The sequence below is a fragment of the Protomyctophum bolini genome (genome assembly GCF_963924005.1).
Source record: "Protomyctophum bolini genome assembly, chromosome: 8".
NCBI classification, from domain to species: domain Eukaryota; kingdom Metazoa; phylum Chordata; class Actinopteri; order Myctophiformes; family Myctophidae; genus Protomyctophum; species Protomyctophum bolini.
In genome coordinates this window covers 37657418-37682538 of record NC_137869.1, presented here as the reverse complement: position 1 = coordinate 37682538, position 25121 = coordinate 37657418, and the positions used below count along the sequence as shown (strand labels likewise).

The following is a 25121-nucleotide window of genomic DNA, read 5'->3' as shown; positions in this document are numbered from 1 at the left end:
TAATATCCTTATACTCTAAGATAATATCCAGTCATGGCCAAATTACATCTATTGCCCAGCAGATGGCGTTGCAAACCTGCCGATGCTTATCTCATGGAAACAGGAAATGGATTAAAAAAAAAAACTACATCCCGGAAAGGGAAAGGTAGTTATAAAAAAATGAATTGTTGTTTTTGAACATCTGGCTGGCAGTGGCAGTCAGTCAGTCAGCGTACCAAGAAACAGAAGAAACCAGGCAGTGTGTGTAGCCTACTTTACCTAGCAGTCGCAGGAGCACAGGGACAAGAGGACACTTGGGATTTCCAGATATTATAAACTTAAACTGTAAGTGAGTACTTTTAACAAAGCAATAAGGCAGCAGCCATGCAAGTCATTTATATTCAATTCTCTCGCACGTTTCATCATTTATTATATCGTGAGAGAACATTGAAGCTGGTGAGTACTACTTCGGTCATCCATGGCATGTTTCAGACTTGGTGGTACATGTTATGTTAGGTGGAATTTTGTGGTGTTTGCAAATGAAAAGCACTGCCTTTTAATACCTACCTTAGTACCTTGGCTCAGGGAATTATTGCTCATTTTAATATGGTATGAGTCTGTGTGTGTGGGTGACCACTTGCCACACACAGACACACACAGTTGGTGTCTGTACCTGGCTGTACCATTCATAACAAGAACGTTTTGTTTAATTCACGACTATCCATCCAGTCAGGAAAAACACGCAGTCCTGCTGTCCTGACACCAGATCAAACCTCAGCAGGTGTGGTGATATATTTACCTAATTTTACGCAACCATTTGTGGTCACTCAGTGCGCGTGATTGTTTTTGTCAGGAAATCAGCTGACTGTGCGCGTCACTGGTATGGACAAACAGAACATTTCCCTCGTCCATCTGTTTTTTCCCCTTTTTTCCCCTGCTCAGCTTCACTAACTTTGCATGTCTTACCAGTTACCACCATAGAGCTATAAAGGAGGTTACCACTTATTGGCAACTCATTTGTTGTTGGACACTTTACAAAGGAATATGAATATGATTCCTTTGTAAATATGTGGGGGTCATGCCCAGTGTTGGGCAATATTACGCAATACTTTACATATATTACTCATTAAAAAAGTAATAATATTATATTACTTAGTACTTGGAATCAAGAGTAATAGTTTATATTATATGACATAATCTGTTTAGTCAGCTTCTTGTAGAACTGAATCCATTTTTTTTAAATAATAAAAAGAAGAGTCACCAATCAGCCAAAAAGGCAGCGATCTCCTGTTTTCAAACGGTAGCCAACAAATCCTGAGTAATATGTGCTATTTTGTACAAAGTAATATGGTATAATATTACAGTAATATATTACTAGTACTGCCGAACACTAGTCATGCCTGTGGTCATGCCTCAGTTGACCTCAGTTTGGGTTGCAGTGTTGTTTTTGACAGAACATAGGGCTGAGGGAACATGGGTTAATATTTGTACGCTTCCATAAGTTACTGTTTCATAACTCATACTACCTAAGTGCACTCACACAATTTCTCAGGGAGGACAGACGGGATCGATCATTGAAGAGGAATTCAAATAAGGCCATTAAATAATTAACTAAACTAGTGACTCTGTAATCTAAACAAAATTGTGTTAAAAGGCAGATCATTATGAAAGGCTATATTATCGACCTAACCATTTGCATGAAACCCTGTCCTCTAATTCTACACAGTGTCAGGTTGACATGTGTTCTCCTTGTCTTTTATTAAGGTGGTTCTAAGAGCCATGAATGACTTTGCGGTTCTCAACACAGGGCGGAAAATGCCCCTCATTGGACTTGGAACATGGAAGAGTGAGCCAGGAAAGGTAGAGCCTCTTTCACTTTTATGGTCATTATTTGATCAAAGCGTTTGTTTTTGGTTTTTTTACATCACTCTTCAGGAGTCTAGCCGCCTATAAGAAGGTAAGGAATTGTTTACTATTAATAGGCATTTTAGAGTGACCCATAACATTATCTTCCACCCCCATATTCTTGGATTACAGGTGAAGCAAGCAGTTACCTGGGCATTGCAGAATGGGTATCGTCATATCGATTGTGCTGCCATCTACGGCAATGAGGTTGAGATTGGAGAAGCGCTAGAGGACATGCTTGGCCCTGGCAAGGTAAACTAAAGGGCGATTCACACTATGGTCCCGAGTGCGCACTCGGGACCACTTGGCAGATGTTGCGGTAGTGCGAATGATGCGTACCGTTCCCGGGAGCGGATCGCCCACCCGCCCCCGGGACCGCATGAGGACGGGTCTCTGGACCGTTGAAGTGTATTCGGATACGGATCGTTCCGATGTGAATGCATGTAACAAAAAAAGAAGGAAGTGGACTTTTATTTTATTTTTTAGAACGTGACATAATCTCTAGTCGACGAGCCAGATGCTGCACACATAACACGTAACACAAGCGCAAAGAGTGGATTGGTGTTCGGGCGGCTGTGGCTCAGGTCGTCCAATGACCCGTGGGTCGGCGGTTCGAATCATGGCTCCTCCTGTCCACATGTCGAAGTGTCCTTGGGCAAGACACTGAACCCTACATTGCCTACAGTGGTTGCCAACTTGCCACCATTGGTGTGTGAATGAGGGAAGTGAGGACGCTGGCGTTGACTGTTCGCCGCTTCACCTCCCAATAATGTATGAAAGAATGGACCATTGTAAAGCGTTTTGAGCAAGCACAAAGCGCTATAAAAATGCAATCCATTATTATTATTCTGTCCAATGTCTGTGCATCAGGCCCTGAGACGAGAGGATGTGTTCATCACGTCCAAGCTGTGGAACACCCGACATCACCCAGAAGACGTGGAGCCATCACTTCTGAAGACCCTGAAGGATCTGAAGCTGGAGTATCTTGACCTGTACCTCATCCACTGGCCCTACGCCTTCGAGTGAGCAGACCGTCTGTCACACCCATGTCTCGGGTTACCAGACTGTTGCCTCCGCAATTTCCAAATGCTTCATCATACAGTCTGGGCCAACGGAAGAGCTGGCATAAGTAAACTATAAAGCGGAAGTGGAGCCTCCTCGCCACTTCCGTTTCGTCTTTACAGTCGCGCACATTTATCCTAATATAAATAGAAAACATCTAAGGAGTCAAGGACATATAGCTTGTTGTAAAATATATTTCCGTGAACGGAAATGGCAGCTTCCGTTACTCCGCTCATGGGGGCTATAGGTTCAGACTCTATATAGCATTCGGAGATTGTGGAATAGTTGTCTGGCTACGCGATTCTAGTCACACCCAGACCAGGCCCACAACAAACAAACACACATTGTGCAACCAATGTCTTAACCCATTTAGACCTGAGGACAATTCTAAACAGTTTTCGGAAAAAAACAACAACTATGTGGTGCTACAACTGCAGGGACCACCCCCAGAAGCAAAGATTTTAGTTAAAACCGTTCCCTCTGAAAGAATATATATTCCGTCACATTTGCACGATTTTTCAAAAATAGCAGCCCTACAAGCTCATAGCGCGGCACCGATCTGCTATTTTTCAATAGCTAAAGTATAACATAATGCTTAAAACTCGGTTCCCGTCCAGAATGTCTTAACAATGTCTTATCTTGTGAGCACATTTTTGCTTGCTCCAGCTGTCCCAGAGTACAAATAAACAAGCCTTGCTCACGCCTAAGGAATTGAGCTAGAATGAATGAAAACAGAGACATCATCTGTATCTTACTTGGATGTAGCTACACAAGATTTTAAACATTCAAATTATATCCTTATTTGTATAAGATATGACGTCTACATTTAATTGTTGTTTTTAAGTAGGGTGGTAGTAAATATCTTTACATGTTCAGTATTTTAGTTTCTTGGTGGTCTTTCAATCTTATCAAGCTTTCTCCTTTTGTAGACGTGGAGAGGCCCCTTTCCCCAAAACGGAAGACGGCAAAATGCTGTATGATGAAATCGACTACAAGGTGACCTGGGCGGCCATGGAGAAACTGGTGGGGAAGGGTCTTGTCCGAGCCATTGGCCTGTCGAACTTCAACAGTCGGCAGATTGATGACGTTCTCTCTGTTGCCAGCATCAAACCCACTGTCCTACAGGTGGGTGGGGGTGGGGTGGGGCAACTAAAATGTCACACTCTTAGAGTATAAATATAATAATAGTAGACGTCACCGAGAGGAAACCCTGTGGTGAAATGGACATAGTGGCCGAATTTGGTATTGCAGCACGAGCCAGCGCTGGGCCGCTGACTATCATTGCGCACGTTCATGTTATTGGGGCAATGACACGTGAACGCTGTTTCATACGTGAACGCGCGCAATGATAGTCCATGGCCAGCATGTTCACGATTTGGTCCAATCCATCCCAGAATGCACTCTGTGGATGGGAGGAGAAATCCGGTGACGTCTCTATTAATATATACTCTAAGGTCACACTATGGTACAAAAGGTGGAACAAAACGGCACTATATTACATAAAACATGTGTAATGCAGAAGGCTGAGTTAGCATAGACTCACAACTTCAGGTCCACATAGCTGTGTATGAATACATTATTGTTCATAAGAGTGTCATGTTTTGCTCTGCTGATCTATACAAATCAGGCTTAAAGTTCTCAGTCCTGGGGACTGATTTCAGTCCTGAGGATCTCATAGGGGTCATTTAATGAGATCAGTGAAGATTTGCAAAAAAACATTTTCAGTCTTGGGATGTTTTTTGGCTTTAAGCCCTGTAACTCTATTGTCTGGTTTCATTCAGCAGCATACAGTAGGTCACTTTGTTAACCCCAGTCCTTCAGGGAACATGAGACATTGACATCATTTTTCTCTCAAATTTGTGCTTATACGGTTTACAATTATTTATTTATTTGACAGGGACAAAGCTCATTAATCAACATGTCAGTTTCCACATCAATGTAAATGGGCCAGAGTTAGCCAAAGCTAAATTTCATCTGTCACCCTTCCAGTGGTTTCCAACCAGGAGTACATGGGAAGACTAAATGATGATATTTCCTAAACTTAATTTTTATATTAACTAAATAAATGGCCAAGAACAATACATGGCCAATTATTTTTTCCAGGACGTTTGATAAATTCCAGGACCTTTTTTATTCTAGTTTCAAAACCCTGTAAAATGTATACGAGACATGCCTTACGCAAGGCTGTGCTTAAGAGTGTGTGGTTGTCTCCATCTGTCTCCAATGGGTGTGTGCATGCGTGTTGTCATTGGCAGGTAGAGAGCCATCCATTCTTGGCCCAGGTGGAGCTGCAGGCTCATTGCCGGGACCGGGGCTTGGTGATGACGTCTTACAGCCCACTGGGCTCTCCGGACAGAGCATGGAAGCACCCAGACGAGCCTGTCCTGCTCGATGAGCCGGTTCTCGCCACCCTGGCACAGAAATACAGCAAGTCACCCGCTCAGATCATCCTGAGGTGACGTCAACCGCTTCTTTCTTCCAGAGCAATTGAATGAATAATAAATGCAACCCTAGAATAATGTTCTGAAATTAGTCGATATGACACTGCTAAGATAACGTAAAGTCACTATTGATACCAAAACTGTTGTGTATCGTGATTTGTGACTATCGTCATTATCTTAAAGCAATGTTGAATATATTAAGTTGTATAGCTACCGCTATCTGGTTTGTATGTTCTCTGATGGGGGAACCGGAATAAGCAATTTCATTCATTCACATTTAATGGGAAAGGAGTCTCGGAATCACACTTTTAGCACATAAGCGAAACAAACTAATCAGATTCTGCCAAAGCGTAAACAAAGTATATTTTTGTTGTGCAGCATGAGCGAACTTCTGTCATTTTACTGTAATTACTTACAAGGACTAACTTCTTATATATATTGACAGAATATGTTGGTAAAAGTGTGATTTTTAGACTTTAGAGTTTCTTGCTCATGGCACAAAGTTCTACCAAGTTAATCATCACTTTATTAACAAAGCTGTGATGATACATCTTTATCAGTTTTACAAATTTATTTTGCCTTTATTGTATTGTTTTCTATCCATGCTAATTGTTTGTCTTCCATTTTTAGATGGCAGACACAGCGAGGAGTAGTGACAATCCCAAAAAGTGTAACCGAGTCCCGTATCAAAGAGAATTTACAGGTAGCTTGGGACCAGTAATTCTCTGTTGATATGTGTATGCTCACTATGCTGACAGTCAATATTTAAAATGACAATTCACAATATTGACCACTTGGATTTCTAAATCACAAGGAAGGAAATGACATACTTTTTTGGTTTATCAGGTGTTTGACTTCACCCTTGAAGTCGAGGAGATGAAAAGTATAACGGAGTTGAATAAAGGCTGGCGTTACATTGTACCAATGATCCAAGTAAGTGATATCTTAGTGCAGTGGTTTTCAACCAGTGGTCCTTGAGGGGGTTCCAGGTAAATTATGGAAATGTGGTAACCAAATGGACCCTTAGATCTATTGAGGTTGAGAGCATAAAATGAAACGACCAAATGGGGTTATGGTTTCAGTTTACACTCTGAATTAAATTATTGTTAAAGTGTTGATCAAAATAACAATTGTTGTGTAGACTTGTAAATTAAGTAATGCAGATGGCATTAGTTAATTTACAAGTCTACACAATAATTGTTATTTGGATCAACACTTTAACAATAATTTAATTACCTATATTATCTCTGCTAACACCAACATCAATACAACAAGGAATTGTGGACAAACCGTATCCAACGATAACAAAATATACCTTAGTTTTGGGTCTGCGAGGCTAAATCTCATCAAATGGAGGCCTGTGGCTCAAATTAAGAGAAAATAATGGGCCTTGACATGAAAAGAGTTGAAAACCACTGTCTTAGTGCATTCAACCATACTTTTTGTTCAATGTACTGCACCGTAGCAATGATTATCCAATATGTTGCATTTAAACAATTCACTATATTAAAGAAATACATTGACATTTAAAAGAAATCCCAGCTAAGTAGAGCAAGAATTTATGCTTTTGCTGAATGAAAGACTACCTATTGATGTTCTTAGGGGCCCTCTTAGCTCAATGCTGCAATTTGGTGCTAGCACTGCAGTGCTCATTATTTTTCAATGAGAAAGGCTAACGAGCCGTTTTACAATTCCGCATACAGTGCTGGAATATAAATGAAGCTATGCTAAATGGCCTCCATTTGTCTCTCCATGAGCATTGTAACGAGGCACTTTGAGATGCTTTACTAGAGATGCATTGTCCAACATATGTAAATATGTACGGCCTTGGATTTGGATTGAATCATTTTAGGTGGAAGGAAAGCAGGTACCCAGAGATGCTGGACATCCACACTATCCCTTCAGTGACCCTTACTGAAGAGTCCCACTGTTGCCTGCTTCTGTGCCTTGGAACACCAACACCGTCACCTTGATCACATCCCCTTATTGATTCACAATGGCCACTGGGCCCAGCGTTGTTTTTGTCGACTAAAACTGTCAAGCTCACAATGCGTTGTGAGCTTGTAGATCGGCTATTTTCAGTAAGTGTAAAATCAGTCATTACGACGTCATCTAGGCCCACCAAAATACATTTTATTCGACTAAAATCTTGTGACATTTAGTCGACGAAAACTGGACTAACACTAAAACATTCCAGGTGACTACAATTAAATAAACTATTCAAGAGACTAAAACTAAAATCAAAATGTTCTGCCAAAAACAACACTGCCTGGGCCCAAACATTTGAAATGGTCTTAATTGGGTTATGTCAAATCCTGCACTTATCGTAAGACATTTCAGATTACCAATCTGTTATGAAACATTGTGATGATTGTACACATACTGTTATTTTTTAAATAAACGTTTTTGTTACTTCCCATGCAAGTGCTTTATTATTTGACCACTTGACCCATTTGTGAACTCCTATAGCACTGTGAATAAAAACTTAACAATTGTGAAAAAACTGGGTTTCATGCTGTTCAATCAGTAGATGTGAAATGCCACAACACCCTTTAAGTATTAAAGGAAAACATTTCCAATTTTGCTGTGTTGAAGGTAGTGATGAGATTAATCGGCAAACACATCGATATCGGCCGATTTTAGTTTTTAGATTAATCGGCATCGGTTCGATTAATCAATCAGACCGATTAATCGGTCTGTCTTTACAGATAAACAAGCCAAAGTAACAGCTTGAACAGATCTACAAGCTCACAATATGAAATAAAGGAATTTAAGTTAAATCTGATTTGCCTAAGCCTGCAGTGCAGATAACCTGTTACATATGTTTTTCAGAATGGACAATTATTTTTCAATACAGAATGAGATAAATCGGTAATGACCAATTAATTATATCGGATATCGATATCGGCCAGAATGTGTCATCAGCACATCCCTAGTTGAAGGTCTTAAGAATACCACTCATTTTCAACACTGTACTATGTCATTAATATACCTTAGAGTTGTGTGGAGATAATACAACTTATAAAATAACATTTTGGCATTTTTGAAAATGTCAAGGATATGCACATTGCACAGTAGACTTTAATCTTAACTTGTCTTTATAAAGTAGGTAAAGGTGGCGATGAGCTGCCCTTCAATAATAACTCTTCTTGCTCAAATATGAATTTAGATTTTCGTCCACAAGAATTGAGATCACGATTCAAAAATGTTCAATGAAAATATTTATTGTCTGTAGTTGCTGAACATTACAACATTCAAAATGTGGCACCTGGAGCCAACTACTGTGGCTTTAAACAGACAAAGTGCTTGACTTAAACCTCTCTTAAAGTCTCTTGTAGAAAAAACAACAGTAACTAAAATGAATTGGACAGCCAACTAGTGCTGCACGATTCTTGCTCCAATTTTCAAATGAAATACATACATGAAAGATACATTTATACAAAGCACCACTTTTAAACTTTTGGCCATCTTCAATGTTTAATAAAAAAATAATTACCCATATTCTCACAAAATGCACATTGTCAAATGTCAACACATTTCTGCTAGACTGGTTGGCGTAGGGTAGTTCCAAAAGCAGATGGGACGTTTTCCAAGTTTGACCCCTCATCATGGTGTTCACTGGTGACTGGCATGGTTAGGTGAGGTAGAACTGTTGAGGTTGCAGACAGTGTTGGAAAGTAACTAAAGTAACTTATTACTTCTTTTTCCAGTAACTAGTACTATAACTAATTACTTTATTCCGAGTAATAATATTGCTAAATATGTTACTATTTTCCTAAAGTAACTCGTTACTATTTTCACGGGCCCTGGTGGTACTGTGGGCTTGCGTGTTTATTAATGGTAGACTGGGTTGGGATGGGTGATACACCAGGTCTAAATGGGCTAGAACAGATACGGAAATGATGCACTTGTATGTACGTGTGAATTATCGGATGTGGAAGGGCGGGCGTTAAACCCTCCGGAAAACAAACTGGGTAGTGTGAGACTTGGGGACAAAAGATGCAATTACTGGGGGCGAGAACAAAAAAGAAAAGTAATAAGTAACTAGTCACTTTTGGCAGGGGGTAATATGTAAATGAATAATATGCACCCAGGTCCATCCATGTGAGGTATTTTTAGTTATACTGTTTTTGAGTAACGTTTCCAACACTGTGAGGTTGTAGTCAGATATAATGGTAGTCCCTCATTTCCTGCAATACCTCTTCCAGGGCTTGTTCCACGGTCAGTGTGGGAGGTTTGTTTTTGCGGATGAACTGCAAAACAGAAACATTGTATTATGAATTAATTATATATTCTTAGATTCACACGTTTGTGTGTAATTTCAACACATTGTGTGTGGTGTGTGTGGGCCCACCTCCTTGGTATCCTCCAGTGTAGTGTACGAGTAGTCTGCTGGTCCCAGGCTCTGCACTAAACAGGAGTGCAGATGGCTGCTTGTGTGGATGAAATGTCGGGTCATAGTCAGCTGCTGTCTCAGCATGTCGTTCAGGGCAAACACAGCTGGACTGTAGGCACTAAGGGCTGTACGCACGCACACACACACACACAAACACAAACACACAATGTAGAAGAATTGTTATTTTGATCGTTTGCCAAAAGCATAGAATTGTGTGTCAACGATAACAAAATATTCTTTCGTTTTGGGTCTGAGAGGCTAAATGTCATCAAATGGTGGTCCGTGGCTCAAATGCTGAATAAATACTGGGTTATGATATGAAAAAGGTTGAAAAACACTGCTAGAGTACATAGAAACTTGACATACTGTATACATACGTTTTGTGCACGCAAGCACCAAAACATGCTGGAAAGGCCTGTAGAAACAGACCACTAACTCTATAACATTCAACTGAAAACCAGTATCTGTGAAATTCTTCTGTGCACGGCAACACACCGACTCATCAAAATAAGAGGAAACCGTGTAGGTGGGTGATAAGAATGGGGATTGTTGAGGTGGTCTCACCCTCCACAGCCTCTGCACTGACAGCGTGACTGGCCACAGGCGTTGGGTCCACATAGGTCATGCCCACCGCAGGGCTCAGTACAGCCATACCTAAACAATGTCAACAAGACGATAATTAATACAGCATGAACACATAGTAGTCAAACATAAGTCTTTTCCTGTCAAGTGTATGGCCTCATTAAATGGTCATTAAATCAGCGTCACAACGCTGAGGAAGGCCATACAGGCCGAAACGCGTACGTTCACTCTCGTCAGAGGTAAATAAAATCATGCAAAAGGACATACAATGAGTGCTGTCACCTCAACTTATATCTTCAAGCCTTGCACCTAGAAGGATTTTGTTTTAACCTGGAGTGCTGCTATATATTTACAGAGTTACAACATGGCAAGGTAACCAACTCCACAACCCAAACCTCCACCACAGTGTATGTTACACTACCCATTCTATATCCCAGTGGTTCTCAACCGGTGGTCCGGGGACCACTGAACCAAATGGACCCGTTTCATTTTACGCTCTGAAGAGTAAAATTATTGTTAAACATCTGCGTTACTTGATTACCAAGAAGTCTATACAATTAGTTTTGATCAACATTTTCCTGTTATCTCTCCTATGGTACCAACATCAATACAGCATAGAAATGTGGACAAAATCATATCTAACGATAACAAAATATTCTTTAGTTTTGGGTCTGAGGCTGAGCGGCTAAATCACATCGAATGGTGAATGCTGAACAAACAAATGGGCCCCCGATATGAAAAGGGTTGAACACCACTGCTATATCCCAATGAAATGCCAAGCTCACCGGCTGACCAGGTGTAAGCCAGAACATCAGGCTGGGTCTGCACCGCGGCCTCTCTCACAGCCCTGCGAGGTGGTGATGTCACCGTGGCGGACGAGGGCGTCCGCCGGTCGGAATGCGATCTGCCGTACGAAGCTCTGCTACGCGACGTAAGCGCCCCCGACGCTCTGCTGCATCCCGAGGTGGGTGTGACACTGTTGGACCGGCGACTCGTGTCGCAAAAACGGCTAGAATAATCGTCTTCTCTCCTTCTCCCGTGGTGGGATCTGTCCGACTCCGACATCTCCTCCTCCTCCTCCTCTCTCACCTCCGACACGTCCTCCTCCTCTCCGTCTCCTCCCAGGCGCTCTGAGATGGCACTGCGCTCCTCTGCCTCGGTCTCGCTCTCAAAGTCACTCGGGTAGTCCAGCAGACCCTCTTCTTCTCCCACCTCCTCCTCCTGATGGACTTTTTTGAATTCCTCCTCATATCCTGTCAGTGGCTGATCTGCGGTCCATTTTCCAGGACCTCTTCCGCCTTTGTATTGAGATGTTTTGGTTTTCTTCTGTTTAGGCTAAACAACAATGAGTCTAATGTCACGCCTTGTTGTTTAAGTAATAAGTACATGAGTTACTCTCTGCATAGTTGCTTTTAACCAAATCACCTTTACTTCGTCATTTTAAACACTCATGGGTACATTTTTACACTTTCAGAGATAAATTAACTTTCAGAGTTTACTTTGTAGAGCTGAAAGAGGTAGTGCTATGCGCTGTACAGTACATCTACTAATGTATATTACTAAAACTAGTCTATAGTACCGGTACTATAATTCACATTTTCATTATGTTATATACATTATTTAGAGATCATTCCAACCTGTTTTTTCTTTTCCTTGGTAACTTCGAGGGTAAGAGGTCCAAGGTCATCTAATGTCATGATGTTTATCTTGAAATCTGCAATAACAACATATCTCAGTGTCACAATTCTGCACAATACTGACATCTAGTGGAATTTGTCAAGTGTAACTGTTAATGCTTGAGAGTGCTTTCAATGGCAAACAATGAGTGCAGATTTACCTCTCAGAAAAAGAACCAATAGGCAATAGACTATGACATGAGTTGGTTTACGGTTAAATGTAATAAATTATGCACGTCCTTACTCCTTACACATGCCACAACATTTTGGGCCAAAACGTCATTGTCTATTCACAGCTTTGGGAACATATCGTACATAAAGCCATTCGTTATTTCATTTTTATAGTTTGCAGTTGTCATTAAAATGCTACTGGACATACCTGACATATTTGAGTAGCTTAATAAAGGCCTAGATGAACAAAACTGTGCAAGCATTTGAACTGTTCTCCATATGTTTGGTTAGACTTTTCAAATCAATATGAGTCTTAAAATAAATTAAAACATGACAATTTATCCTTGACAAAAAAATAAAAAATAAATAACGCACTACAATTGTGTATAAATGTGTGGAACTCTTGTCCCAGCAAGACTTTCACACTGCACTGAAAATAATGGATAATTCTGGCTTTCTCAAAGAACAAACAAACCACTATGCTTAAGCAAACGATGTGCAGTAATTCCAAGCATAGCCAATAAGGTAAACGTGCCAGATGTATGGTCCTTTACCATCCTTAGTGTACAGTACATGCTCTCTATCAAAAGGCATAATAAATGCAATCACCTTCAGAGGAAACACTGCTCCTCTCACTTTGAGTGTCATCTGAACCAGGAGCCACGGGGAAGAGTTCTTCCAGAGATCGCACCTCGCTGTGTCCCGAGATCACGTCGGAGAGGGAGAGTGGAAGATGCCTAGTCCTGGACAGAGAGCCTCGCATGCTCGGAGATGAACCGGGGGAGCCATAGGGGGGAGGAGATGGAGCAACCGATGCACCGCTGGCTGACGCAGACGGGCTCAGCTGGGTCCAGGCTCGACTGGGGGAGAAGCCACGGGGGGAACCACGTTGTGAAGAAGGGGCAGGAGATGTGCCTCTATTGGTGGAGACTGTGGGACGGACAGCCAGTGGAGGAGTGGAGGAAGCCTTCAGGATGCTTTTGCTGAATGACTATGCAGGAGAAAAAGATTGTTAAACACAGAATCCTTCCATGTCGGCCATCCCACCCATGACCTAGGTTAAATCCTAAAGGTAAAGAATCAATAGAAATCAATAGAAAGCAAGACAAAAAAATTGCTTTAAAAAGACATGGGGCTGTATTTTGCATGTCTTAAGTACCAGGTCTTATTCCCTAACTTGAGTAAACTAAAGACCTGGAGGCGTGATCAATGCCATTTGGCTATTCTGAGTGGCCAAAGAGCATTGATCACTTGTGCCACTACACAAGTAATAAAGGAAAGTAATTTGTGGAAAATGGAGAAGAGTAAAGGAGTAGACAGGAGAGGACAGGTTAAAGCTTCCTTGACCATATTTTTCCCGTCGATCTCTCTCAACCAATGATCTGTCATTTGTGTAAGTAGTATTCTCTTTGACACAGCTCAATTTTGACACACCTCAATCTAAACACAACCACTATTAAAATTTGCTGCATTGCTTTTACGTCACGTTAAGTTAAGTTTCCCTTTAAAAAAGGTGTTATATACAGTATATGTCATATACTGTAAATAGATTTGGTTTGATACATGCAGAGTCTAATAACTATAAATTGAAATAATTTAAGGAATCAATCTTAATCTCTCATTCATGTCTGTTCCACCAATAAAAGCAAAACTACAAATTGACATCAGTAAACCCATCTACCTTACCTTTCCAGTGCTTTGCATGGTGGAATTTCCCCTCGGTTTTATCAAGTTGTCCTCCGTTGGATCCAGACTACTCGGGGCACTGAGGGCAGCACTCTGAGAGCTGCGCTGGGAAGACGATTCATACCTAAGTAAGTAGACAGGAGAGGACGGGTTGAAAAAGAGATCAGAGAGACACAAAGTATTTTATTATTGGTGAACATGTGATCGGAGCATTGCATGATCAGTAATCTCAGTCTGTTAGTTTTGACTCCAACGGGACACATTCTACAATTTGACTCACAATAATTAATCTAATTAACACTTGTACCGGTGTTCAGAAAGGTGCTGCTCAGTCTGGTTCTTGATGAGGGCTGGAGCTGGGCTGCTGGTTGAGGCAGGAGGTGCAGTCTTCTTCAGGAACCTGCTCCCTCCTCCAAGAGAGGTTTCAGGTCTTGGATCCTCCTTGGATCAGACATTAAGAGGTCAGACACAGCCTGTATGGCGTCTATCTTGACAAACGTATAAGACACAGAGAGGCTAAAGCGGGGAAACGTTTAGCTGTCAGACGACTTTGGTCGTCGTCTGCATGAGAATCACTGCTCCAGACCAGAGTACTGCTTTTGTTTATTTCAAGTTAAAACAGTTCATTACCACAGTGAATCAGAGCACAGGATAGCATAGTAAAGCGATTGCGGTCAACGAAGTTGGACCTTCCCCGTTCACCCCCTCTCTCCTTCCATTCATGAAATGCCGCCTCACGGACAGCTGACTTTACTATGAGTGACTTAGGCTAGTAGCACGCAACACGACGTGACCGGGTCACTCGGTGGCGTGCTATGAGCTTGTAGATCTGCTATTTTTCAATAGCTAAAGCATAACATAATGCTAACACCAAAAGGGTTTCCCTCCCAAAATGGGCTAATAGTGTGAACATTCTCAGCTCAGAAGATCACACTTCTTTCTTCCTGTGATATGTGCTCCTGTTCACTTTGAGTGACAGAATTGGTCCGGTGTCTCTACCGGCTTGAAGCCCTGGCTTAATGTGTGTAATGTTATAATAAATGAGCAAAAACATAAAATATTATAGACAATTAGACATACATAGGATTTATAATGATAAATGCATCTAATCTTTTTTTTATTAGGATTAAAATGGCCATATTATTGTCTCCACCAGGCCGAAGGCATGGAGAGAGAGTATGTTTTGCACTCCGTCCGTCCGTCCGTGTGTGTGTCCATCTGTGTACAGCTAATCTCCGGCACCGTTCTCTCAAAAAAGTTGCTCAAATACTTTTAGTCTTATTAGAATTACTAAAATGACTAGGTTAGGTTTCTGGTTTAGGTTTATTCTAAGCGGGGAACAAAGAACCTTTTTTGCATGGTCGGGAACATAGAACCTGGGGAACATAGGTACGCTTACAAAGAATCAATCAAACAAACATCAAAAGTGAATTATCAAATATGTCAGGTTCATTGTGACATACCTGTTCCAGATTCTGGTTGGAATATAAGACATCAAATTACAAGGAAGTAAGGAACATCTGACAGAGCCTTCTTAATTACCTTGGCTGGAGCCCCCTCTCTCTCCCACTTCTTTTCAGCAGCAGAAGCAGAGCCCACGGGGCTGAGTCCATGTTCACTGACTGATCTGACCCAAGACAGATCCCTCAGGTTCAGTGATGGAGTCTGTATATGTGGGGGAGCCGTACGCTTCGTGTCAGACTCACCTATGGAAACCTGGAGTAATGACAAGATTGATGATTTAATAAAGACAAGAGCAGAGCCTCCCCTCCGTGCGTGCACGCAATGGCTGCTCCATATTCTGTGGGATGGAGTTGGGTTAATATTTGTCACAAATGTACAACAAAGGGAAATGTAATAGATTACAACGACCGTTTTTGTTTAGATTTTTATTGCATTTGTGTATTCATGTTTCTTAGTTTTTCTTGTTTATATGATATTGCTTGTGTTGGTACTTGGTACATGTAAATATTGTATTTGTCCAAAACTTTAAAGCAGCCACTAGCCAACAGAGTGGCTAGTGTCTACACCGGCCATTCACTGCAAATACTCTATGTCATGAGCAGCACAATAACATCGAGCTTAATTAATGTATTGTAAGGAGATTTCGACACTGCAGCAAACGAAGAGACATGTTTAAATAGAGACTCACTGCTTCCCCTTGAGGTTTGGCTGCAATAAGCACATTAACGTTTGTTTTCCCAGCGAGCAGAGCCTCGGCTCTGTCTAAAGCTGCACTTCGACCACCGCGGTTCCACATTTTGTAACACAATTTAACACTATTCGATTCTTGATCTACATTCAATGAACATCTTAAAGACGCTACAAAGAGCCTGAAATGTGACTTTTAAAATTAAATCGCATATCGGAGCGTCTGTCGTCTCCATGGAAAGGAGGAGGAGGTGCCATTGTTGTTGTTGTTAATGAATGACATCATTAACATGCGTCTACGGAAAGCAATAAGGACAATATAGGATAGGTTGAATAAACTTTTGCGCAGCGTATTTGTGGAAAAGAAAAGTAAACTGACTGGAACGTGTAATTAATTAAATTATCAGTTGGAAAAAATAATAATAATAGTCACCAATACAAAGAACAAGAAAGATAAAATGGCAAAGTATAACAACACGACAAAAGAGCTGCAAAGTTTGGAACCTCTATGCCAAGTGGACACACTGGACACTAATAAAATGCAAGGTATGGGCGTTATATTAATTAGATTACGTGGCAACTGGTGGTTAACTTGCATCATGATTCAATGTCTTGTATCCGTATTCCGTACGTGGTAAAAAATAAACAACAATAATATTAATAATAAATGAATAATATGTATATATTTTTGAAATGCCGTGACCCGGATTCGAACCGGCGGCCATAACACAGAATACTCGACGACGTGATTGATTGATTGATTGATTGATTGATTGAAATATTTATTAACAGTTTGTAGAATTACAGTACATTTCAAGCACAAACTCAATACAAAGACTATGTTCACTGTGAGTGGACGAACCAATTAAGCATTACACTTGTTTACAACAGGGTCCACATTGTTCAATTCATCAAAACATTTAGAGACATACAAATAGACACTTCTATGTAGTTAAAGAACAGAACAGGAATTCATCATAAAGGAAGCAAAAAGGTACATACATTGAGGGGAAAGGGGGGGGGGAGTGGTGGATTCAGATTTTACAGAGGCCAGTTTCGAATTGCAGCCATCAGGAGTCAAGGGATTCACAATTTCACATGTCTTAATGACTGTTGGTGAGGAGATCCTGTAAAGGAATCTTGTTCTTTGATTGACTTTTTTGAATACGTTGGTGGCCATTTTATCACCGGAAAGATTGGCCTCCAGGATGGAACCTAGGTAGGTAATTTCATCTTTTCGTGTGATAATTGTCACCCACTCTAACCAAGAAGCCATCTGCCTTGCTGAGATTACTATTAGATCCGCTACGTGCCAATAGCTGCTGGGAACCTGCTGGCAACCAACAGGGAACTGCACTGTTTCCTCGTACCAATGAACTTTGTACATGTTTGTCACTGACTGTCCATCAGTGACAAACATCAGACGTCATATTCGACACGGGGCCATTGGCCCCCTCTGGTGGAGGGTCGTGTGTGTGTGTGTGTGTGTGTGTGTGTGTGTGTGTGTGTGTGTGTGTGTGTGTGTGTGTGTGTGTGTGTGTGTGTGTGTGTGTGTGTGTGTGTGTGTGCGTGTCACGTGTGTGTGTGTGTGTGTGTGTGTGTGTGTGTGTGTGTGTGTGTGTGTGTGTGTGCGTGTGCGTGCGTGCGTGCGTGTGTGTGTGTGTGTGTGCGTGCGTGCGTGCGTGCGTGTGTGTGTGTGTGTGTGTGTGTGTGTGTGTGTGTGTGTGTGTGTGTGTGTGTGTGTGTGTGTGTGTGTTGTAGCGCCACCATGAGGCTGATTTTAAAACTGTCAAGTGGCATTTCTTCCGCAGCCTACAGTGGGAATAGGCATGCACGGATATCCGTGGAAATGCACGGCTTGGGATATCCGTGGATATGCACGGCTTGGGAATGCATCAGGATGCATTTCCCAAAAGTTGCGTAACTGATCTGACAGTGCCTGTTCCTCTCCGACGCTGATGTGCATCACTTCAATGTCCACAACAGTTATGATATTTAGCGTGGTGACTTGACTGACTTCCAAATACACTTTCCAGTGCAACTAGTCCTTCATTCAGTCTCTCCATTTTCCAATATTGGTCTCCGCCAATTAGGACTCCTAATTCCACTGCATCCATCCCTATGATGGGTAGGCCTACATCTGCTATGGGCATTCCAAGTCCCTCCTCATCTTTCCGTTTGGCGCTTTAATCATAGAAGAGCTCAACTTGGGTGTTTCCAATAAATGGACATCAATTAATGCTTTGATTGTTCTTAATATTTCTCAAACGAGCCTTCACTTTCCTGCAGGTAATTCTCTGGGGTTGTTTTGTAACCAAACACATACATATTCAACGTTCCTTGCTACCCCCATCTAATAGGCACCTACTTGGCTTTGCGTTGGTGCATCTATCCAAATGGTAGCTGCCTGCAGTAATACTGTAGCCTATTGTCAGAGTTGCTTGCTACACTAGGCCTACCACATGATTATGACATTATGACAACCATATGTTTCAGGGATACATTGATTCATGTCATGTTTACTTTGAGGGCCAGCTTGATAATTATCTGTGCTGCCGGCCAGTGGCGGGGTTTCTGGACCCACTGAAAACTCCCCAATTCCTTTTTCCCATAGAGATTAACAAAAATATGTAGGGGGGGGGGGGGGGGGGGGTAATTTAATATTTTATTATTATACATTTAATATACCCTCTTTGTTTTAAAGCGTTTTTTTTAATTTTAATGTTTTCACAGAATCAAATGTTTTACTCATCAGGATCCTGAATGGCTTGATTCTATAGGCTTAACTAATTGATATAAATATTTTTGTAAATCTGAATGGGAAAAATGAATGGCCGATTTTCTTTTCAGAAGCTGACCTCAGCTCACACAGCAGATGTGTTTTGTCGCCGCGGGACGGTTCCGCCCACCTCCGATCTGCACTCGATGTAAGCCGAGCGGTTCCGAACAGTAACTCGTGGTCTCATCTCATTGGCGAGGCTCTCGTCCAATGAGCCGCGGCCATCTGTGCAGCAGCACTAGAGAGAGAGGAAAGAATTCTCCACATTTATACATACGTTTGGCTTCGGTGCTTAAAAACCAGATTTCAGAAGAAATCTGTTCACTTAACCCGAACAGTTATCCGGAGAAGGTCCGAGCATGAAGGTCGGAGTGGCAATCCTCGCGGTCTTTGCATCGATAGCTGTCACTATTGAAGCCGCTGAATTCTTCAAGGAACAATTTCTGGATGGAGGTGCAGTATTCATTAAAATGTTGTCCTGGTTGGGATAATTACTTGATGAAAAGTATGGTTGCTTGCATTGGTTTCTCTCTCATTTGATTAGGCCTACTTGTCATTTATGTTTACAATTTCAACTGAAGAGGAATTTAAATACAATATTGAGTTGTTATAACGGACTGTAATGCATTGTATTAGTATATGTTATGTATCAGGCCACGTATAGCTAAGCTCAAATAGCCTAGGGAGAACAGGAGTCAAGCCCTGTCACTTAACTGTATCTATGTTAACTTAAAATAGTTTTGATCCTAACCTTTCAGGTTTGAATGGGATTATATCAAGATTATATATTATATTATAAGACTATATATATTTTTTATAGTTACACTTTTTATAGTTTATAGTTACATAACACATTACAAAGTAATAACATAGCATTAGCTCCTGTTTGAAGTGGTTTTGTAGGCCCTATTTAAATATTTCTATAGCTGACATGAAAATGAATCCCCTGTGTTTCAGATGCATGGAGTAGTCGGTGGGCCGTGTCCAAGCACAAGACAGACTATGGCGAGTGGAAACTAACTGCTGGAAAATTCTATGGGGATGCTGAGGCTGATAAAGGTACTTAATTAGGTCTCACATTTTATACTGAACTCTGCCCTTATGGTCATGTTAATAATTAATTTACACTCACACTCAATACAAATCTTTTCTATTTTGTGTGGTTTTGTTGTACCAATACATTAGCACCCAATTGACTTTATTTGCATATTGACAAATAAATACCTGCTTGTAGCTTGGCAATGCAAACAGGTAATGGAACACTTGTGTGTGGCTAGTGCTTACGCTTTTAAGTTACATTGGGTTTTTTTAAGTTAGCCATTTAAAAAAGCATAATAACAAGAAACTATACACCACGACACATTCACACAATGCATGTAAAAGCCCTGAAGAGTTTTAGATTATAGATTACACTTCTAAATTGTCCATAAATTGTCCATATACAGGTCTTCAAACCAGTCAGGATGCTCGTTTTTACGCGATGTCTGCACGCTTTGAGCCCTTCAGCAACGAGGGTAAGACCCTTGTCATCCAGTTTACTGTTAAGCACGAGCAGAAGATCGACTGCGGAGGTGGTTACGTCAAAATCTTCCCCTCTGACCTTGACCAGGCGGAAATGAATGGAGAATCACAATATTACATCATGTTTGGTGAGTGAATGGGGAGAATAATTGTTTGAAGGACACTTCAGTTGAGCACTTGACTCTTTGACTCTTTGATGTTTTGGTAGATTCATTATGATTTTACATTGTATTGCTGTCCTTCGTAGTGACTACTGCACTTTTATGTATAATGTTGAGAAAGGGGGGAAAAATTGTAATCCGTTTCAACAGGCCCTGACATCTGTGGCTACAGCACCAAGAAGGTTCATGTGATCTTCAACTACAAAGGACAGAACTACCTCATCAATAAGGATATCAAATGCAAGGTAGTGATTGCATAAAGCTTGTGATACTTCAATTCGTCATCTTTACTTTGTCAACTTCAGCTGTGTCAATTTAAAAGACAATACCAGTGTTGTTGCAAGTTTAATGGACTTCAAGTCATATTTTTACATTAACTTTACACAAATTTTCAAAGCGTACTGTAGTTTAATATACTGTATGCATGACTTGTAGCTAAACAAGTGCACAGTCCTTGAATCTCGTTCTCTCCCATGGTCTTTTAAATTCTCCCTGTTCTTTATCTCCAGGATGACGAGATGACCCACCTGTACACGCTGATCCTGAACCCAGACCAGACGTATGAGGTGAAGATAGACAATGAGAAGGTGGAGTCGGGGAGCATGGAGGAGGACTGGGACATGCTGCCTCCTAAGAAGATCAAGGACCCAGAGGCCAAGAAGCCCAGCGACTGGGACGAGAGGACCAAGATTGACGACCCTTCAGACACCAAGCCTGAGGTACCATATAGCAGTACCTTTAGGCTGTGCACACTGATAGTAATACGTACATTTATGTAGTACATATCGTTGCTGTCGGGTGGAAACATGTGTGTGTGTGTGTGTGTGTGTGTGTGTGTGTGTGTGTGTGTGTGTGTGTGTGTGTGTGTGTGTGTGTGTGTGTGTGTGTGTCGCGCGCGTGGTCACAAAATGTAGTGCTTTTGCTGAAGTGACAGTCTTCCCTCGCAGAATTGACAGAGTCAACAAATCTCATCATGTCCAATTGTCCATTTTCGATGTGACAATGCAAGTAATGGGAATACGTAGGGCTCCATTTTCATCACGCTAAACCCCTTATCACTAAACTTCTTTGCCTTTTTATTTTACTATTTTGCAAAACATTTTTGAATAGTTAAAATGGCCAGTCTACAAGCTCACAGCGTGTCAATGTAGATTGACACTGTGACGAAAATGGAGCCCTTAATGCCCCCGACAGCAAAACATTACATTTCATATAATTTCTTATTTTTCCTTAACTCTCAGTCACTCTCAAAACCCAATTCAATCATACGTATGTATGTAATAAACCTGGCGAACACCTTTAAAAACGAACGGCCGCATGGATTTCTTCTCCACCAGACCACATAAAAATACAAATTAAATGCCAGACTCCAATCTGCCATTATACCATACAATACAGCGACTCAAAGCAATGACAGACCACTCCCTAGCTGTCACACATGCAGTATATAGGTCATTTGCTTATCATAGTTTGTATACATGTGAGTGCACTCAGCGCACACAACTGAAGCAACTTGCACAACCTATCCAAATTATTACGCACAGTGCGCAGCCCCGTTAAGGCTTCTAAACTGATTCATCTAGTAATCTGTCAGTAGTAAAATATTGCTAATATACCTTAGGTTTAATGCATGTCTGTGAAACCAAAGTAGTAGTTCTCAGTTCAAATATCTCCAGCCTAAATACATGAAAGCATTGTAGGTTTCTATTGTGTCTTTTGTAGGTGCTCAGGTTCTATGTATGGCCGCCAAAGCCAAGCCTGCTTTACATAATAGCTAAAAATGTGGAGTAGGCAGGACGGTAGGTGTCCGGTTTCCCTTTCCTGGAGCCATTTTGTGTGACGAATGGCAGCCCCGAATGGCATATTGAAGGATCATTGAAATTGTAATTTTTGACAGAGATTTTCCTGCTCAGCTTTACCATACGCTTTATTCACTGGATTATACTTTCTATAAGGGTCCTATTAGTACCATTTTTAAATAAAACCAGCTTGTCATTTCAGTGTGTTTGTGTTTGGTGGCCTATACAAAGTCGGAGGTGCACGTTTCCTGATCTCCCAGACATTCTTTGTCTTGTACTGAATCTAATTAAATTAGTATTTTATGTGATTGATGATACAACTGATGTGTCTGTATTCTGACAGGACTGGGACAAGGCAGAGACCATCCCTGACCCTGACGCCAAGAAGCCTGAGGACTGGGATGAGGACATGGATGGAGAGTGGGAACCTCCCATGATCACCAACCCAGAATACCAGGTACAGTCAGTGGGCGTGGGATTTCTCACTGTTTATTAAATATTAATGTAAGCTAAGGGCCGATTCATACTCCTATTTTACCCCTGTAGTGCCGAAATGATTTCGGCTCGTCAGAAATTTTCAGTAGCACCGAAGAGTTGACTTTAGCACGGTACACCCCAACCTCAAATGACGTCACATTGTAGGCTCTACAGAGCCGAGCCGACTTTTATTCGGCTCTAAAATAATAGTATGAATCGCGCCTTATTCTTTGCCATTCTTTAACCACCTTTAAACCTTATATACTACAAGCCTTGTGGAGCTGCTATTTTCTTCTGAATGTTCGTCTATTACGACCTTCGCAGAATGTGGTTAAAATGCGTTACCAGCACTTAATACATTTACAATGTAAGCCACACAATTATATCTCTATTGGTCATTCATAATGGTGAGTAAACGGGAGCTATCACTACTACCAGCATTGACGCATCCCTATTAACACCATATCCTTGTCTCCTTTCAGGGCGAGTGGAAACCCATGCAGATAGACAACCCTGCTTACAAAGGAACCTGGGTCCACCCTGAGATCGACAACCCAGAGTACTCTGCTGACGCCGCCATGTACAAGTTTGACAACATTGGAGTTCTGGGCTTGGACCTGTGGCAGGTACAGAGGAACATTCCTAGACCTGAATTGTTATAATTGCATTATATGGCCATAACTTGTAGGATAACTGTTGTCTTATGTTAATGTACGATTAATCTACGGTTACAGATGATTAAAACTCATGAGTAAGATTGTATCATGCGTATTGCTCTGTCCAGGTGAAGTCTGGAACCATCTTTGACAACTTCCTCATCACTGACGATGTCAAAGAAGCAGAGGAGGTTGGGAAGCAGACTTGGGGAGTTACCAAGGTAGCTAAAAGAACAAATATGTTTGAAGAGACCACTCCTCGTCCTCAGCTTTTAGAAAGTGGTAACATGGTGTATTGTACGAGTAAAACGTTCTCTCTTTTGTTTGACACCAGGGACCAGAGAAGAAGATGAAAGAGGAGCAGGAGGACATAGACAGGAGAGTGAGGGAAGAGGAGGAGAAGAGCAAGAAAGACACGGACGGTGGTGATGGTGCTGATGAAGAAGAGGAGGAGGAGGAGGACGACGGCGAGGAGGACGAAGAGGAGGAAGAGGAGGAGACCGAAGAAGATGGTCCAACAGATGAAGAGGAGGAGCTTGCACAGAAACTTGCACAGAAAATTGAGTTGTAGAGGACAGGATCTACGTTCTCTCTGGTTGGCTCAGGAGGGAATGCTGTGCATGTCTCGTCCTAGTTAAAAACAAACAAACAGAAGGAAAAAAAAAACATATGGACTTTGGCCTTCCATATGGCAACCTTTTATTCAGGTGTGGGGAAGGGGTGGAGGGGGCAGGTCTGTTTTTTATTGTTTTGTTCTAATTTGCTCTTGTTCGCTCTTTTTGTTTTAGGTTCTTAAGAGAAGGGTTTACATTTGTCTTTGTGTCTGTGTCCACCTCAGAAATAATAATTTTATAATTTTGTGTATGTGAGTGTGAGAGTGTGCTGCTTGTTTTTTCACCGTTGATTTTGTGTGTGTGTGTGTGTGAGAGAGAGAGAGAGAGAGAGTGCTGCTTGTTTTTTCACCTTGTTTTTGTGTTCAATCAAACCTTCAGCTGTGACATGTACATCTATGACCCTCGATTTTAAAGATGCCCTTCTGTTCTGTCACCTCTGCCCAAATGCCCAGCTTGGTCATTGTCGCCTCATAACTCATATTGTCTGTTTGGGGATGGACAGTTGATCAAGAGAAAACTATTTGTTGTTTCTTGCACTTTTTTCCCCCCTACATGACTTTTCTTTCTTTCTTTTTTTTCCAGTTATATGCAGTACCGTTCCTTTCATAATTTATTCAGTCTTTTGCTTAAAAAAAAAAAAAGATTTGTGTCCCAAAGGTCTCCAAGTTGTTGACATTATGCTCTCATTGTGTGTGAGTGTGTAAGAGAGAAAGTTTGTAAGAGAGACTGTATCAGACAAACTGTGATTCACAATCTTCAATTGCTGTGGTTGGTCTAAAATCATTGACCTGATCTGATCCCATGGCACACACTGTTTGAGTTACTTTAAATAAATAAAATGAAGCTTTTCTCTCAGTATAGACTGGTATGTGGCTGTTGTTTCAGGACCATGGAAAGTTGAGGGAACAGGATATTTGTGGTTTTTAATTTCAGTGGGACAATGAATACTTTTGGGGTTAAATATTGTAATGGGCTCAAATCAAGCCTATCCACAATAGGGGGATTGGTGACACCGTGACAGAGGTAATGAGCCCAATAAAATCTGATAATTTCTCTAATACTGGC

At 41.3% G+C, this 25121-nt stretch overlaps 3 protein-coding genes across 4 annotated transcripts; 2 read left to right on the top strand and 1 right to left on the bottom strand.

Annotated features, from left to right (window-relative positions):
• Positions 1–160: 160 nt before the first annotated feature.
• Positions 161–7806, top strand: akr1a1b (aldo-keto reductase family 1, member A1b (aldehyde reductase)). Of its 2 annotated transcripts, none has more exons than XM_080769963.1 (9): positions 161–324; positions 1744–1839; positions 2017–2136; positions 2755–2906; positions 3876–4071; positions 5202–5401; positions 6018–6090; positions 6234–6320; positions 7240–7806. In XM_080769963.1, the coding sequence occupies exons 2-9, from the start codon at positions 1759–1761 to the stop codon at positions 7303–7305; spliced, it is 975 nt and encodes a 324-aa protein (XP_080626089.1). In that variant the 5' UTR covers positions 161–324; positions 1744–1758; the 3' UTR covers positions 7306–7806. The 2 variants fall into 2 exon arrangements, with proteins under 2 accessions (XP_080626089.1, XP_080626090.1); XM_080769964.1 differs by having other exon boundaries at positions 161–328.
• An 807-nt stretch (positions 7807–8613) lies between these two features.
• Positions 8614–16265, bottom strand: cUnh19orf44 (chromosome Un C19orf44 homolog). Its single transcript, XM_080771369.1, has 10 exons — positions 16051–16265; positions 15441–15614; positions 14206–14339; positions 13899–14022; positions 12822–13203; positions 12003–12079; positions 11151–11700; positions 10348–10437; positions 9742–9908; positions 8614–9640 (listed from the first exon to the last, which is right to left on the bottom strand). The coding sequence occupies exons 1-10, from the start codon at positions 16156–16158 to the stop codon at positions 9551–9553; spliced, it is 1896 nt and encodes a 631-aa protein (XP_080627495.1). The 5' UTR covers positions 16159–16265; the 3' UTR covers positions 8614–9550.
• Positions 16266–19052: 2787 nt separating this feature from the next.
• Positions 19053–24914, top strand: LOC308320551 (calreticulin-like). The gene is made up of 9 exons (XM_080771056.1): positions 19053–19281; positions 19786–19887; positions 20274–20477; positions 20661–20755; positions 21020–21229; positions 22653–22766; positions 23269–23412; positions 23571–23663; positions 23777–24914. The coding sequence occupies exons 1-9, from the start codon at positions 19188–19190 to the stop codon at positions 24011–24013; spliced, it is 1293 nt and encodes a 430-aa protein (XP_080627182.1). The 5' UTR covers positions 19053–19187; the 3' UTR covers positions 24014–24914.
• The last annotated feature ends 207 nt before the right edge of the window (positions 24915–25121 follow it).